Raw genomic sequence first — 15,532 nt, 5'->3', positions numbered from 1 at the left:
TAGAGCAGACGCTAAGAGGAACTGTCCTAATGCACACGCTCCCTCTCTAAAGCAGGATTTCCTTCTAAAGCAGTGTGTCTAATCCTCAACCAATTTTGCATCACACTTATCTCGGCCCTGTTCATACACCGCCTAAATGAACTGCTGTTCGCTGAAAGTTTCTTTACACTGCCTCCCATTTTTACTCACGTGAACATATTTTAAAAGAAAAATAACAACGATCTCTAAGAAATCACGGGTTTGATACTGTTTTCCAAGGTTTCTTTCCAGTATGCATTAAAATAGCTATGTAATTATGGCAGGTAGAATTATGTTCTCCCAAAAAAATGTGTTCCAATCCTAACTCCCAGAACCTCTGAATGTGGCCTTTTTTGGAAATAGGGTCTTTGTAGGTGTAACCAAAATCAGATGAGGTCATCCTGGATTACAGTGGGTTCAAAACCAATGACTGGCGTCCTCATAAGAAGAGGGAAATTTGGACACAGAGAGGAGAACACCCTGTGATGATGGAGGTGGAGATTGGAATGGTGTGTTCAAGGACGCCAAGGACCAATGGCCACCACCAGAAGTGAGGAGAGAGGGATGGGAGAGATTCTCCCTCTGGGGCCCCAAGAAGGAACCAACCCTGCCGACACTATGATTTCAGACTCTGGCCTCCAGAACTGTTAATTCTAGAGAGAGTAGATTTCTGTGGTTCTGAGGCACCAGGTTTGTGGTCAGGGGGTTCAGCAATCCTGGGAGGCTGAAACAAGAACTACGGAAGTGTTTAAATGTTCATCCCTGTACCACTTAAGAGCATCAGGCTAGCATGCTCTGGGAACTGGTGTGCATACAAAGGGACCCAGAGCTCCCCGCGGCAGAGCTGTTAAGGGAGCCCCAGGGGCACGTGATCGGATCCTAAGTTTTGCTTTAACATGAGGCCCCACCAGTGGAAATGTGTAAGAATGAGGTCTGGCTGTACTCTGCTCCAAGGGATGGGGCAGACCCCATGAACCCTAAGTTGGCCCCTCGGGGGCCCCCTCGCCTGCTCCACTGACCACCAGCTCACCGGAGCAGCCTGTGGCCCCCTTCCTGACGACGTAACCCAGCTGGCAGTGGCAGACAAAGGAACCCCTTGTGTTCTCGCAGACCCCATGGAGGCAGATGTAGGGGTTCAGGTCACACTCGTCCACGTCTGTGGGATGACAAGAGAGGAAGCAGGTGAGGGTGGGGATGCAGCAGCATTGCTAAGTGCCCTGCCACATGGGTTCCCTGCATCGGGGTTCTCTTTGCCCATCTTCAGGAGTGGGGAACTCCCCCAATTCCACCGCTGGGCAGCCGCGAATGTTCAGTCAACAGTCTACAGCACATATTCCGTGGAACACACCGGACATGCATTCCCAAAAGGATTTTATACCAATACATTTAGACAACGCTGAGTTAAACAAAGCTAACTGGATATTTTTCTCCTGCAGGCCTTTTCAGAGCCTTTATGCCAACGTGGATCTGCAAGAAGGGATGGAGGAAGCAGCATTTCCTATTTAACTTGGTCCTAAGCCCCCTTTTCTTCAGTGTTTCCTAAGACACCTGTGATCGGGAATGCTTTAAGCTGCCCTGGGCTGGACACATCTCCCTGGGAGGGTTATGATTTTTACTTCCTGGTACTTCCTCACACTGGCCCCAGCTCTGCCCTGATGGGGCACCCAGTAGACATCTGCTCCCTGGGCCCCGTGATGACCTGCAGCCAGGACAGGACGGTGATCACGGCCCAAACAGCTTGGATCCCCAAGCAGGGCTCAGAGAACACAGTGTCTTTCCATCTAGCTCACCTTCCTCTGCAGAAAACCCCTTGGTCTGCAGTGATCCTATACATTGCTTTCAGAACAGGGCACACGCCTCTGCGTGCACTGGGTACACGGTAAGTGTTCAATAACTGTTCATAAAATAACAAGGTTCAAGGGCCTCTGCTGCTGTGAATGAGATTCCACGGGTCTTGGTGCAGGGGCTCTAGGCACAGGTGGCCAGGAGCAGACTGCCAAGTGCAAAGCCTCATCTCCCCTGCCCGCGTGTGACGGGGATGGGACTGTCGTCTGTCTTGCCCACGTGGCCTCCTTGTGGAAGGCCTGGTGGGTGAATTGTGAAGCTGCCTCCTCCACCTGTATGTAGTCCCAGCTCCTCACCTACACACGTCCTCATGTCCAGCGTGGCCACAAAGCCGTCGTAGCAGAGGCAGCGGTGACCCCCCGGCACGTTGATGCACTGGCCCCCGTCACAGATGTCCGGGTTCTCCTCACACTCGTCCACGTCTGGGGGAGCAGGGTGGGGGGCTGGGCTGCAGGCAGGCAGGGATGGAGGGGGAGTCCCAGGGACCCTGCTGCAGGGTCAGCGGCCTGTCCCGGGTCTGGCCGGCTGCGTCTGGGTCAGGAAAGGCGTGTTCCCCATCCCACGCGGAGGGAGGGGGCCGCGCCCACCCACCTGCACACGCCCTCCCATCAGGCATCAGCGAGTAGCCGTGTCCGCAGCCACACCGGTAGCTGCCCTCGGTGTTAATGCAGTGCACGTGGCACCCACCGTTCCCAGAGCGGCATTCGTCCACGTCTGCGGGAGGCAGGGCGAGGTAGAGGTCGTGGCGGGAGTGAGGTGGGGGTCGTGGCGGGGTGGGAGGCAGGGCGAGGTGGGGTGTGGTGGGAGCGAGGTGGGTTGGCGTGGCAGGGCGAGAGGCAGGGCGAGAGGCAGGACGAGGTAGGCGCATGGCGGGAGCGAGGTGGGGGCGTGACGGGGCGGGAGGCAGGGCGAGGTGGGGGCGTGGCGGGAGTGAGGTGGGTGGGCGTGGCGGGGCGGGAGGCAGGGCGAGGCGGGGCATGGCGGGAGCGAGGTAGGGGCGTGGTGGGATGGGAGGCAGGGGGAGGTGGGAGCGAGGTGGGGGCGTGGCGGAGGCGGGTCAAGCAGGGGTCTGACTAGGGGGCGGGGCCAGCAGAGGCAGGGACTTGGAGAGACTGCTGTGGTAGTGGGGGCCTCGGCTGGGGCTGGGGGCGGGCGCGGTCTCACCCACGCAGCCTTGGCGGTCAGGTGTGCTCTGGAAGCCGGCGTGGCAGGAGCACTGGAAGGCACTGATGACGTTGACGCACTGGCCGTGGGGACACAGGCCGTCACTCAGGGAGCATTCATCAACGTCTGCAGGGGGAGCACATGGCTGGTGGGGACAGCAGGTAGGGGAGGGGCCCCAGGAAGGCCCGGCCTGTGTTCAGCCGCCATCTGCAGGACCCCGAGGCACTGGGACACGTGTGCACTCCGATACATTCATGCTCCTGGCATCCACACGCCACCACAGGTGTGAGTCCACACCTCACCCTGGTACAAACACGCACCCACACCCAGATCCACGTGCCCACACACGTGCACACCCACAAGACCACGTGCACACCCACAAGACTCACCCAAAACACACCCTCAGCAGATAACACCCACACCCTGATCCATGCACCTACGTGCACACAGCTCACACACAAACACACCCTCACACCCACTCACATGCAAACACAATCACCCTCAGTAGACACACCTTCACAGCCACATGCACACTCAAAAGACTCAAATACACTTCATATCCACTCATATGCAAACACACTCACCCTCGACCCACACCCACATGCACACAGCCCCATTCACAAACACACCCACCCGTGTGCAAACACACATCCACACCTAGACACACATTCTCTCACAAGCTCATGTAGATGCACAAACACCACATCCCCTCACATAAGAACACGCATCCTTGTGTAGACACACGCTCACAGACTCACATATAAACACCCATGCACACACTCACTCTTGTACACATTCCCAGATACACACCTGCATGCTCACACAGACACACAAATACACACTTCCTCCGCCTCACGTCATATCACACGGACACACAATGCCCTGCACCCATGCTACCTCATGCATGCGACCGCTCACATGCATAGAGACTGACACACGTGTGCACACATATACATAAGTATGTACTGAGGGAGATGCACAAACACACACTCCCATCATCTCCCTCATGCAGCCCACACTCACCCTCACAAGCAGTGCCCTTGGCCACCAGTGCATGTCCAGCGGGGCACTGGCACTCATAACTCCCATCTGTGTTGGTACAGGTGCCTCCCCGGCACAGCAGTGGGTCCCGGGCACACTCATCCACGTCTGGGCGTGTGGAGAGAGAGAGAGGAGGTGTGAGGACACTGACCTGGCAGGGTGTGATGTGGCTTGTGGAAGCTTCTCCCTGTGCCCCTCTCCCCCAACCCTGTCACCCTGGCTGAAGCCGAAAGGGCCTGGAGTTTGGGGACTTGGGTGACCCATGGGAGTCAGACTGGGAGGGAAGCTGGAATTCTCAGAATTATCAGGGACACAGGCTGACACTCCTGGAGCTGAAGGAGGCCCTCAGAAGCGCCCCCTGGAGGACACAGAGGGAAGGCAAGGCCCAGCCCCTCCAAGCATCAGCACAGGGAGTGGGGGACCTCACCACCCACCCCCACTCTCCTCCCACTCCAGGCTCACGGGCCTCCTTCCACCCCTCAGGTGCTGTTCCCCCTCCCACCCGGCCCTCCACACAGCAGCTCCTTCTATCCTTCACGTCCACCCCAGGGCCTTTGCATGCACTGTTCTTTCTTCAAGCCGCTCTTCAGCCCCTTCACCCCAATTACTCCCACTCTCTCAGCCCCACAGAATGGGATACATCCTAGGGGTCTACGCTCCCACTGCACCATATGGCCCTTTCAAGTGCTTGTGACAGTGGCTATTTATTTTGCTATTTATTTTGCATTTGTCCAGAGATTTATTTTATTAAACATCTATCTCCCCATTAGGTCACGAGCTCAGAGAAAATGGCCCTCTGCTGCCGAGCTCTCTGTGGTTCCCCTGAGTAGATGCACATGAAACGTTCACTGAATGAAAAAGTGAATGAAAGGGGAAGAGGCTCCTCTGTCCCGGGCCCCCTCCTCTTCTCATGCTACGAGCCCCCCGGGAGGCCTGCCCGAATCTTGGTTCCCAGGCTTCTCATCTGAATGCCACACCCAATGTCCAGCAGCCTACAGGGATGACGCCCACACTCGCTGTGTCCCAGCTGGATCATGGCTTCTCCCCACTCCGGCCCCCTCCACCTACATCCATCACAGCAATGTCACCCCCATCCCTCGGCTCGGCCCCGAGACCCCCGAGCATCACCCTGCCCGGGGTGGCTGCCTACCCATGCAGTTCTTCATCATCATGAAGCCACTCTCGTAGCCGTGGAAACACTCACACTCGAAACTGCCCGGAGTGTTGACGCAGGTGCCCTGGCCGCAGAGGTCAGGGGAGATGCGGCACTCGTCAATGTCTGTGGAGAGAGGGGGCACGGGCCGGGCCTCCACATCTGCAAACACCCAGGGGTGCACAGGAGCCCCAAGCTGCTGAACCCAGGTTAACAGAGGTGCCGTGACTGCACCCCAGACGAGGGTAGGGAATTTCCTTCCAGCCTGGAGGCCCCTGGAGGCCACCTCTGCCAGCCCCTCCTTTTATAGCTGGAATCCTGAAGGCCCAGAGAGGGTGTTGAGCTGTCCTCGGTCACAGAGCAGGCAGGTAGACAGGCAGGAAAAGGCCAGTTCTTGTCTTTCAGGTGCCTCTAGTTCATGGCCCCCATCCCTGTAGGCACCCCCCAACCGCCCAGGAGGCAGACGCGGGCACGTACCTGTGCAGTTCCTTTCCTGGGCGTCCAGGGCAAAGCCCCCAGCACAAGAGCAACGAAAGCTGCCCACGGTGTTGCGGCAGGTGCCGTGTGCACACAGCCCGGGGAAGGCTTTGCACTCGTTCACATCTGCAGCATGGGAGCACAAAATGTCACGCTGCCCCGATGTCTCTGGGTCCCCACCCCCTGAGCGTTCACCCCTCTGGCCACAGATGTTTGCTCTCTCCCAAACACACGTCCCACCTCCAGGCCTCTACCCACGCTGTGCCCTCTCCCCATCCACCAGGTTCCCTGAGCCCAAACACACCTTTATAGAAGGGCTGGCCTGAGAGGAAGTCCCGGCTGGCAAAGCCCAGCCCCCGGGGACACAGGCTGGCAAACGCTGGGGACTCAGGCTCAGGGCACGCCTCGCACGCGGCCCCCCACGCGGCTCCCAAGGAGCAGCAGCAGACGTCCATCCGGTACTTGCCGGGCAGGGCGGCCCCACATTCATCCTCATCCCAATGCAAGAAACAAAGCTCCAGGCGCACATCTGCAAGGAGGGGCAGTCACCAGTCCTGCCCCTGCTACGCTGTGCCTGCCAGGACAGGCATTAGAGCCTCCTTCAGCAGCTTCTTCTGAAACTTCCTCCCCAACGGGAAGAGTGACTTCCTTATGCTGAGATTCGATATCATCCAAGACTTCTTTTTTTTTTTTTGGCAGTGCTGCGTGGCTGACCAGGAATTGAACCTGGGGCCCCCAGCAGTGAGAGCACCGAGTCCTAACCACTGGACCACCAGGGAATTCCCAACAGTTACATTTTAAAAATGATATCATCCAATAGTTACATTTGAATAACGGTATCATCCAAAACTTACACTATAATAACTTGCACTGCTAGGTGCTTGCTATGTGATGGGCACTGTTCTAAGCTCATCAATCCATTGAATCCTCAAAATAACACCAAGAGGAAAATATTATCATCATGCCCATTTTACAGGCAAGAAAACTGAGGCAGAGAAGGGTTAGGTAGCTGACCTGAGGCCAGTTAGTAAGAGGTAGAGCGGGGTTCAAACCAGACCATCTGGCTCCAGAGTGTGTGTGTTTAACCTGTAAAACTCCCTTAGAATAATCTGGGAGTGGATAAGCCTTCCTCGGCACCAGACATGAGGCTCTAAGAATGGGGCTGGTTAACTGCGGCCTGGGGTGCCAGCCTCCTGTTTTTGTAAATAAAGTTTTATTGACACACAGCCACATCCATTTGTTTCTGTACTGTCTGTGGGTGTTCTTACACTACACGGCAGAGCTGAGTAGCTGCAACAGACTGTGAGGCCCTAAAAGCTGCAAACATTTGCAGAAACAGCTGGCTGATCCCTGGTCTAAGACAACTTCTCACTCTTTACAAAAGGAACATACGTTTAAGGGGGTCCATTTGAGGACAAGACCCTGTTACAGAATCTTTAGGAAAAAATAAAGATAAGCAGAAGCGCCGTGACACACAGGGATCTGTCTTAAGTTCCCGGGTACCCGGTGGCTTGGTCCAGGGCCGACCAGACTGAGCCATTTCACCTGGCCGTGAATTCAGCAATGGCTTTTTTCTCTTTACTCAGTTACTTTCTTTCCTTGCTCACCTTTTGGAATCAGCAAGAAGACCCGCTGCACGCCTGAAGCTCAGTTTAGAAGGAAATCGAAGTTGAGAAGGGTCATCAGGGCCCATCTGCCTGATGTTCACCAGGCTCCAAGGTGACCCCGAGGAGGCTACCAATGGATTGATGGGACTACAGGAGGAAAAGCTGATAGAACTCGGAGCACTACCTGCTGGCCGGCACATGCTTTTGGCCAAGAAATGTCCTGTTCGAGATGTTGATAGGGACAAAGCAAGAAGCCCTCATCGAGGGGGAAAATATCTCAGAGCCTTTGAGACTGAGCGTAAGCCATTCAGGGAAAGGGTTTGAGCCCTGGATGCTGAGGAAGGTTCACCAGCATCACTTAGCACTCATGCTAGAGGCACCTCCTGCTCAAATCCCCCCGTGTAAACCTTACTCGCTAACAAGAAAGAATAAACGAAGGTTGCAAGTATTATTCCACGAGACTTTGCCATCTGCAATGAGCTTCCTTAGAAGGGCAGTTGAGAAGATGCATCCCCCAAAACAAATGTCTTTGGAGACACGTGGACAGGAGGTGGGCAGTGAGCAGAGGGTCCTGGAGGAACCCCGAGATCCCACTTGTCCCTAGGAGGGGTCTCCAGCCGCCGGGAGTGGAGGCAATGAAGGGCAGGGGGCCCTGCATGGGGACCCAGCCCGCACTCACCCACGCACAGCCGGCCCGTGGCATCCAGCGTCAGGCCCTCAAGACACTCGCAGTGGAAGGAGCCAGCGGTGTTGAGGCAGCGCCCATTGGGACAGACCCCCGGGAAGACCTCACACTCGTTCACATCTGGGCAGCAGCAGACAAGGAGGAGAGGCAAGGGCTGGAGACTCCCAGGAGCTGTTCCCGTGGGGCCTCAGGACACCACGTGGTCCTTGGGGAGGGGGAAGGGGCAGTGCCAGCCTCGGGCTGGCAGATCGCGAGGAAGACCCAGGTACCAAGGAGGGAGAATGTCTCGATCTCAAATGACTTCAGGGAGGGGCCCCAGGCAGCCCCCATGACACTCGCCCACGTGTGGCTTGGAGGGCGAACCGAAGAGGGTGGGGATGGGGGTTACCTTCGCAGCTGAGCCCCTTCACGCGGGCGAAGCCACGGGCACAGGCGGGGTCTGTGGTTGGGGAGAGGAGTCACTCTCTCCACTCAAACACAGGGGATCTGTCCCCCCCCGGTTGTCCCGATGGCGTGGGAGCCCCCGGAGCCCCCCCTTAGGGCATTACCCATGTCACAGCGTTCGCAGGGGCTCCCCCAGGCAGCCCCGAGCGTGGCGCAGCACTCGGACCGCAGGGTGGCTCCATGCAGGTTCGCCTCGCAGCGGCCATCCTGGACCTTTAGCCAGCAGGTGCCTTTGGTGCTGTCTGCGGGGAGGGGCTTGCTGTCTCACCTGGCGGGCCCACACCTGCACGCCGACCCGCATAGACCCAGCCTACTCCGGGGCGTCGGGGTCCCCGCTGCTCCGTGGGGCCTCTCACCTAAGCACACGGTGCCGGAGGGTCCCAGGCGGCTGCCGGGGGCGCACTCGCAGGCGTAGGAGCCGGCCAGGTTGCGGCACACGCCGTTCACACACGGATTGGACAGGCACTCGTCGATGTCTGCAGGGACAGCCCCCCCCCCAGCCGCCCCACCCCACAGTGAGTCCTGAGCTGCAGGAGGGGGAGCCCCACCTGACCAGGGGCCCCTCCTCCCCACGGCTACCAAAGTCCAGAGGCAGGAGGCGCAAGCGGTCAGAATACAAGGAACGGACTGCGCAGGCTCAGACGCACGTGAGTTTGCACTGAATCGTCTTGTGCACCTGCACAAGCACGCTGACGTGCAGGGTCCTGGGAGCGCACACAGGTAAAAGTGCAGAGGGATAGGCACGGTGGGGAATTGTGGCCCTCAAAGGGTCGGTCATGGCACAAGACAGGTGAGAGGCAGGAGGAAAACCCAGAGGGGATGGAGGCCTGGGTGTGGCCAGGGTGGGGGAGGGGTGTCAGCTGGAAAGAAGACAAAGGACCAGGGGAGGGGTGGGGCCAGACGAAAAGCTTGTGCGTGACTGTGTGCGGGTGCGCGCGCGCAGGCATCTGTGAGTGCCAAGGGATGTATGCGATGGGCAAGGTCATCACAACAACGTGTGTGTGGGCAATGGCGAGCATGCACACTTGAACATGTGTATGTCAGTGACTGCACGCGTGGGAGAGGGAGGATGGGCACGTATTCTTGTGTATAAGCGTGAGTGTGTATGAGCATGTGAGTGCACAACTGTGCAGGTATGTGAGGGTGTGTGTGACTGCACACGTAAGTGTATGTGGCTGTGAGCCTAAGTGTGTGAAAGGGTGAGTGAAAGAACGTGGGCACACACATATCTTTGAGAGTGTGCACGTGAGGGTGTGTGGCTGTGGGAATGTCTGTGAGTGTGAATATGGGTATGTGAGTGTGTTTTGTGTGAGTACCGGTGTGACTGAGTGATCATATGCACACATGTGTGAATGTCGGAGGGTCTGAGTGTCTGCATAAGGGTGTGCCTTTGAGGGTGTAACTGCGGCTGTGAGCATGCGTGTAAAGTGTGAGAATAAGTGTGTGAATGTGGGTATTGTGTGTACCTATGAGTGTGTGTAACCGTGAGACTGAGTGTGAATACATGTATGCCTTTGAGCGTGTCTGTGTGCGTGAATGCAGGTATACATGCGTCTTTGAGCATGTGTGTACCCAGAGCACGCAGCGTGCATAAGTATCTGCATGTACGTGTGCGTGGCTGTGTGCCCCGCGACCCTGTACCTTCGCAGGTCTCCGTGTCTTGCCAGAAGCTGAAGCCCTGGGGGCAGGAGCAGCTGTAGCTGCCAGGGCTGTTCCGGCACCGCCCGTTGTCACACAGGAGGCTGTTGAGTGCACACTCATCCACATCTGCAGGGTGAGGGGGGGAGAGCGGGGTGAGGGGTGTGCAGTGGGGGCGGCCCACCCACCTGCCCGTCCACTTGCCGGGCACGCTCACCCATGCACTCCTTGCCGGCTGCGGCTGCCTCGTAGCCCAGGTTGCAGATGCAGCGGTAGCTGCCCCGCAGGTTCTCACACATACCGTTGGCACAGACATCAGGATCGAGGGCACACTCGTTGATGTCTGCACCAGGAGGGGGGCGTCAGCAGCTGCCCTGGCTCCCTGGAGGCTCCAGAAGCCATGTCCCCCGGGGCCAGAGCTCCAGCCTAGACCCTGCCTCCTTCCCCTTGAAACCAGGGTTTCTCAGCACTGTGGATATTTGGGGCCAGATCATCCTTTGCTGTGACGGGGGGCGTCCTGTGCACTGTAGGATGTTGAGCAGTATTCCCAGCCTTACCCAGGAGGTGCCAGTAGCACCCTCCCCAATATCTGTCCAGACATTGCCAAATGGCCCCTCGGGAGGGGGGACAAAACTGTCCCCAGTTTGGAACTCACGGAACAGATGTTTATACGGCAGCGACATAATTTTGCAAAAAAAAGTGCAATCATAATCACTACCATTATAGGATGTTTACTATTTTGTGCCAAGCGTATTAGCTCATTTGATCCTCACAACATCCCTGAAATGGGTCTTACTGTACAGACAAGGAGGCACAGAGACGCTAGGTAACTTGCCTGAGGTTATTCAATCAATAAATAGTAGGGCCAGGATTCGAACCCACGCATCTGGCTCCAGAATCTGTCCCTTTAACTGACAGGGGGGTGGGGGAGGGGTGGACATCTGTCCTGCCCTGATGGCCTAGCAGTGGATGGGAAATCTTTATTTTTTGCTCAGGCAGAAAGGCTGTTTCAGGAAGGGATGGTGTCACAGGTTGGAGTCCTAACCCCCAGGATCTCAGCATGTGACTTTATTTGGAGACAAGGACTTTACAGAGGTGATCCAGTTAAAACGAGTTCATTAGGGTGGACCCGCAATCCATTCCAATATGACTGTATCCTTATAAAAGGGGGAAATTTGGGCACAGACACACAAGGAGAACCCCATGTCAAGAGGAAGGCAGAGGGGTAATTCCCTGGTGGTCTAGTGGTTAGGACTCTGCATTTTCACTGCCGAGGGCACGGGTTCAATCCCTGCTCGGGGAACTAAGATCCCGCAAGCTGCACGGCGTGAAAAAAAAAAAGATGAAGACAGAGGGCGTAGGGATGAATTAGGAGTTTGGGAATAGCATACTCAGTACTATATATAAAACAGATAACCAACAAGGACTACGGTATAGCACAGGGAACTCAATATTTTTAATAACCTATAAGGGAAAAGAATCCGAAAAAGAAGAGATATGTATGTATCTATGTATGTATCTACTAGATATGTATGTATCACTTTGCTGTACACCTGAAACTAACGCAACATTGTAAACTTAAAAAAAAAAAAAAGATGAACGCAGAGATCAGGGTGATGCTTCTGCCAGCTGAGGATTTAAGAGTGAAGTGCTAGAAGCTGTGGGAGAGGCATGGGACAGACTCTCCCTCACAGCCCCGGAAAGAGCCATCCCTGCTCACACCTTGATCTCGGACTTTTAGCCTCTCCCGAGCCGTGGGAGAATAAACGTCTGTTGTTGAAGCCTCCCAGCCTGTGGTACTTTGTTACGGCAGCCCCAGCGACACGACAGTGCCCAACCACGACCCCACCCCTCTGTCCCAGCACTGCCCCGCTCACCTCTGCCATCCGTGGTGATGCCAAGACCGCTGCTGCACAGGGCCTGGAACTCGACTGGAGTGGCGGAAGCAGAGCGAGAGGGGTCAGTGGCCATTGCCGAACCCAAACCACGTCCAAGACGTGGCCCCTTGGAGATGAGCGAGGGTCTGGGACTAAGATGCCCCCCCCCAATAGGAAGAGCAACTTCCTTCCGTGTCTTCTTGGGGAGAGAAATCCCCACCCCCCCACCCCATAGGAGCCAAGCCCCCCCCCCCCACTGTCCCCTCCTGCCCCCTGGGTGATCAACTAGAAGCAAGAACTAAAGGAAAGCGGGTGGACGTGGGGCAGCCGACCCTCACCGGAGTTCTTGGCAGGACACAGCTGGCAGGGCTCCCCAAACCCGTGGTCGGGGCTCGCACAGCAGCACTCGGATTTGGTGACGGCACCGGGGAAGGGGCGGGCACAAGAGCCCTTGTTGAGGGTCCCGTAGCACGTGCTACGCACGTGGGTGTCCACGCACACGCGGCCATCAGCGCCCACCGCGAGCCCCCCCAGGCAGTGGCAGCGGAAGGAGCCCTCGGTGTTGGTACAGTGGCCGTTCATACAGATGCCCGGTGTCTGGCATTCGTCGATGTCTGCGGGGGGCCGTGGGCGACTGCGACAGGTCCCAGTCCCCCGCCACCCGCCCTTGCCGCCTCCCCTCACCTCTTCCTCCCCAATCCCCATCACTCCCCTGTGGTCCAGCCTCCAGCCTCACCCACGCAGTGGCGGCCACCGGGCGCCAGCAGGAAGCCGGGTTTGCAGAGGCACGAGAAGCCGCCGTCCTCGTTCAGGCACACTCCGTTGGCACACATGGTGGCGGTGGCACACTCGTTGTGGTCTGGGGACACCGGGAGAGGCTGGTTCCCAGCAGGGTCCCAGCAGTCACCCCTCGTTGGGCCAGCCCTGCCTGGTAGACCAGCCCCGCCCCCTCACTTTTCCAGGGACCCTTCCCAGGGCAGTTCGAGCCTGACAGGACAAAATGTGACTGTCGGGGACTATGTCGGCTTGGATATAGTGAACTGCTGGAGCGTGAACTCCCCTGGGGCAAGACTGGGGCCACTAGCTCGAGTCTGCATCTTCCATCCTGGCACACCGTAGCTGCTCCACAAATAGTTGCTCAAAGTCGAATACGTGAGGTGTGGTGGTTACACAACATTGCACTAAATACCACCAACTGTTCCTTTTAAAATGGTTAAAATGGTAACTATGTTATGTATATTTCACCACAATGAAAAACGCAAAAAAAAAAGGAAAAAATGAGGTACTGTTTGCATGACTTTATGAATGTTCCTTTAAAAAGGGTAGGGGGCTTCCCTGGTGGCGCAGTGGTTAAGAATCTGCCTGCCAATGCAGGGGACATGGGTTCAAGCCCTGGTCCGGGAAGATCCGACATTGGAGCAACTAAGCCCGTGCACCACAACTACGGAGCCTGTGCTCTAAAGCTCGCGAGCCACAACTACTGAGCCCGCATGCCACAACTACTGGAGCCTGCGCGCCAACAGCCCGTGCTCTGCAACAAGAGAAGCCACCGCAATGAGAAGCCGGCACACGGCAGCGAAGAGTAGCCCCCGCTCGCCGCAACTAGAGAAAGCCTGCTCACAGCAACGAAGACCCAACACAGCCAAAAATAAATAAAATTTAAAAAAAAAAAAGGGTAGGAATGGAGCTGATACACACTACTGTACATAAAATAGATAAACAACAAGGTCCTACTGTATAGCCCAGGGAACTATATATTCAATATCTTGTAATAAACTATAATGGAAAAGAAAAAAAAGGGTTAAATGGTAAATTGTACACTATGTATATTGTGCCACGATTTTTAAAAATGCAAAAAAGAATTGCATACATGAGATGGTTGTTGCACGACCTTGGAAATATCCTAAGTGCCACCAAATTGTTCACTTAAAAATGCTACGTTCACTTTCCTGCAGAAAAAAATTGAATAAATGTGGGTGCACAACATTGGGGACTACTAAATAAACGCCACTGAATTTTTCACTTTTAAATGAATAAATTTATCTTGCGTGAATCTCACTTGAATTTAAAAAGAAAAGGGCAAAAACCGTCAGCTGAGAAGAAAACAGTCTAATTTAAAGGAAGGCGGTGGGTGCAGAAATGATTTGTTTACCAAAGTATCAGGTTTTTTTTGTTTGTTTGTTTGTTTGTTTTTTGCGGTATGCGGGCCTCTCACTGTTGTGGCCTTTCCCATTGCGGAGCACAGGCTCCGGACGCGCAGGCTCAGCGGCCATGGCTCACGGGCCCAGCCACTCCGCGGCATGTGGGATCTTCCCGGACCGGGGCACGAACCCGTGTCCCCTGCATCGGCAGGCAGACTCTCAACCACTGCGCCACCAGGGAAGCCCCCAAAGTATCAAGTTTTGAACAATAAAGGACTGTACCAAAAGGAAGGAAGGAAAGAAGGGAGGGAGGGAGGGAAGGAAAGGAAAGAAGAAATGAAGAAAAGGTCCACACCAAAACTTGTACATTGTACATTCATAGCAGCTTTATCCACAACAGCAAAGAGTGGAAACAACCCAAATAGCCATTAACTGATGACGTATAAACAAAATGTGGTCCTACTCGTATAATGGAATGTCATCTGACAATAAGAAGGAATGACGTTCTGACAACTGCTACAACACGGGTGGACCTTGAAAACATGATGCTCGGTGAAAGAAGCCAGTCACAAAAGGCCACGGAGTACGTGATTCCATTTATACAAAACGCCCCGAACAGGCAAATCCATGGAGACGGAAAGTCGATTGGCCTAGTGCCGAGGGCTGGGGGGGAAGAGAGAGAATTCTGGAATGACGGCTAATGGAGAGGAGGTGATAAAGAGGTTCTAAACTTAGATTGTGGTGATGCTCGTATTAAAAGCCATTGAAGTGTACACTTTAAATGGCCACTCTTATGTTATGGAATGATATATCAATAAAGATGCTAAGAAGGTTTTTTAAAAAATGAGAGAGGGCTTCCCTGGTGGCGCAGTGGTTGAGAATCTGCCTGCTAATGCAGGGGACACGGGTTCGAACCCTGGTCTGGGAAGATCCCACATGCCGCGGAGCAACTAGGCCCGTGAGCCACAACTACTGAGCCTGTGCGTCTGGAGCCTGTGCTCCGCAACAAGAGAGGCCGCGATAGTGAGAGGCCCGCGCACCGTGATGAAGAGTGGCCCCCGCTTGCCACAACTAGAGAAAGCCCTCGCACAGAAACGAAGACCCAACACAGCCAAAAAGTTAATTAATTAATTAATTATTTTTTTTTAAAAAAAGAAAGAATGCACAGGGAACTATACCCAATACTTTACAATAACCCATAAAGGAAAAGAATCTGAAAACGAATAGATACATGTATAACTGAATCACTTTGCTGTACACCTGAAACTAACACAACATTGTAAATCAACTATACTTCAACTACAAAAAATAAATTAAAAAAATAAAATTTATATGTACCAAGAAAAACACTGATTAAGGATTTCAACTCTTACTTGTTACAGACTATGCAGAGATCTGAAGGAAATATTAAAGACTTGATGGTAGGGCTTCCCTGGTGGCGC

General features: G+C 55.0%; 1 protein-coding gene across 1 annotated transcript in view; it reads right to left on the bottom strand.

The window, feature by feature from the left end:
- Positions 1–15,532, bottom strand: part of FBN3 (fibrillin 3) — a 65,013-nt gene that overhangs the window by 34,813 nt on the left and 14,668 nt on the right. Inside the window, exons 17-33 of the mRNA XM_060146424.1 lie at positions 12,686–12,808; positions 12,288–12,563; positions 11,950–12,003; positions 10,290–10,415; positions 10,076–10,201; positions 8,791–8,910; positions 8,539–8,676; positions 8,379–8,429; positions 7,985–8,110; positions 6,003–6,227; positions 5,699–5,824; positions 5,219–5,347; positions 4,051–4,176; positions 3,028–3,153; positions 2,455–2,577; positions 2,160–2,285; positions 1,049–1,174 (exon numbers count right to left, since the gene is read on the bottom strand). Coding sequence (XP_060002407.1) covers positions 1,049–1,174; positions 2,160–2,285; positions 2,455–2,577; positions 3,028–3,153; positions 4,051–4,176; positions 5,219–5,347; positions 5,699–5,824; positions 6,003–6,227; positions 7,985–8,110; positions 8,379–8,429; positions 8,539–8,676; positions 8,791–8,910; positions 10,076–10,201; positions 10,290–10,415; positions 11,950–12,003; positions 12,288–12,563; positions 12,686–12,808 — 2,247 coding nt within the window. The remainder of the gene's footprint in view (positions 1–1,048; positions 1,175–2,159; positions 2,286–2,454; positions 2,578–3,027; positions 3,154–4,050; positions 4,177–5,218; positions 5,348–5,698; positions 5,825–6,002; positions 6,228–7,984; positions 8,111–8,378; positions 8,430–8,538; positions 8,677–8,790; positions 8,911–10,075; positions 10,202–10,289; positions 10,416–11,949; positions 12,004–12,287; positions 12,564–12,685; positions 12,809–15,532) is intronic.

This window comes from Lagenorhynchus albirostris, chromosome 3, assembly GCF_949774975.1.
Source record: "Lagenorhynchus albirostris chromosome 3, mLagAlb1.1, whole genome shotgun sequence".
Taxonomy (NCBI): Eukaryota; Metazoa; Chordata; class Mammalia; order Artiodactyla; family Delphinidae; genus Lagenorhynchus; species Lagenorhynchus albirostris.
This window is presented reverse-complemented; position numbering and strand designations above follow the sequence as displayed.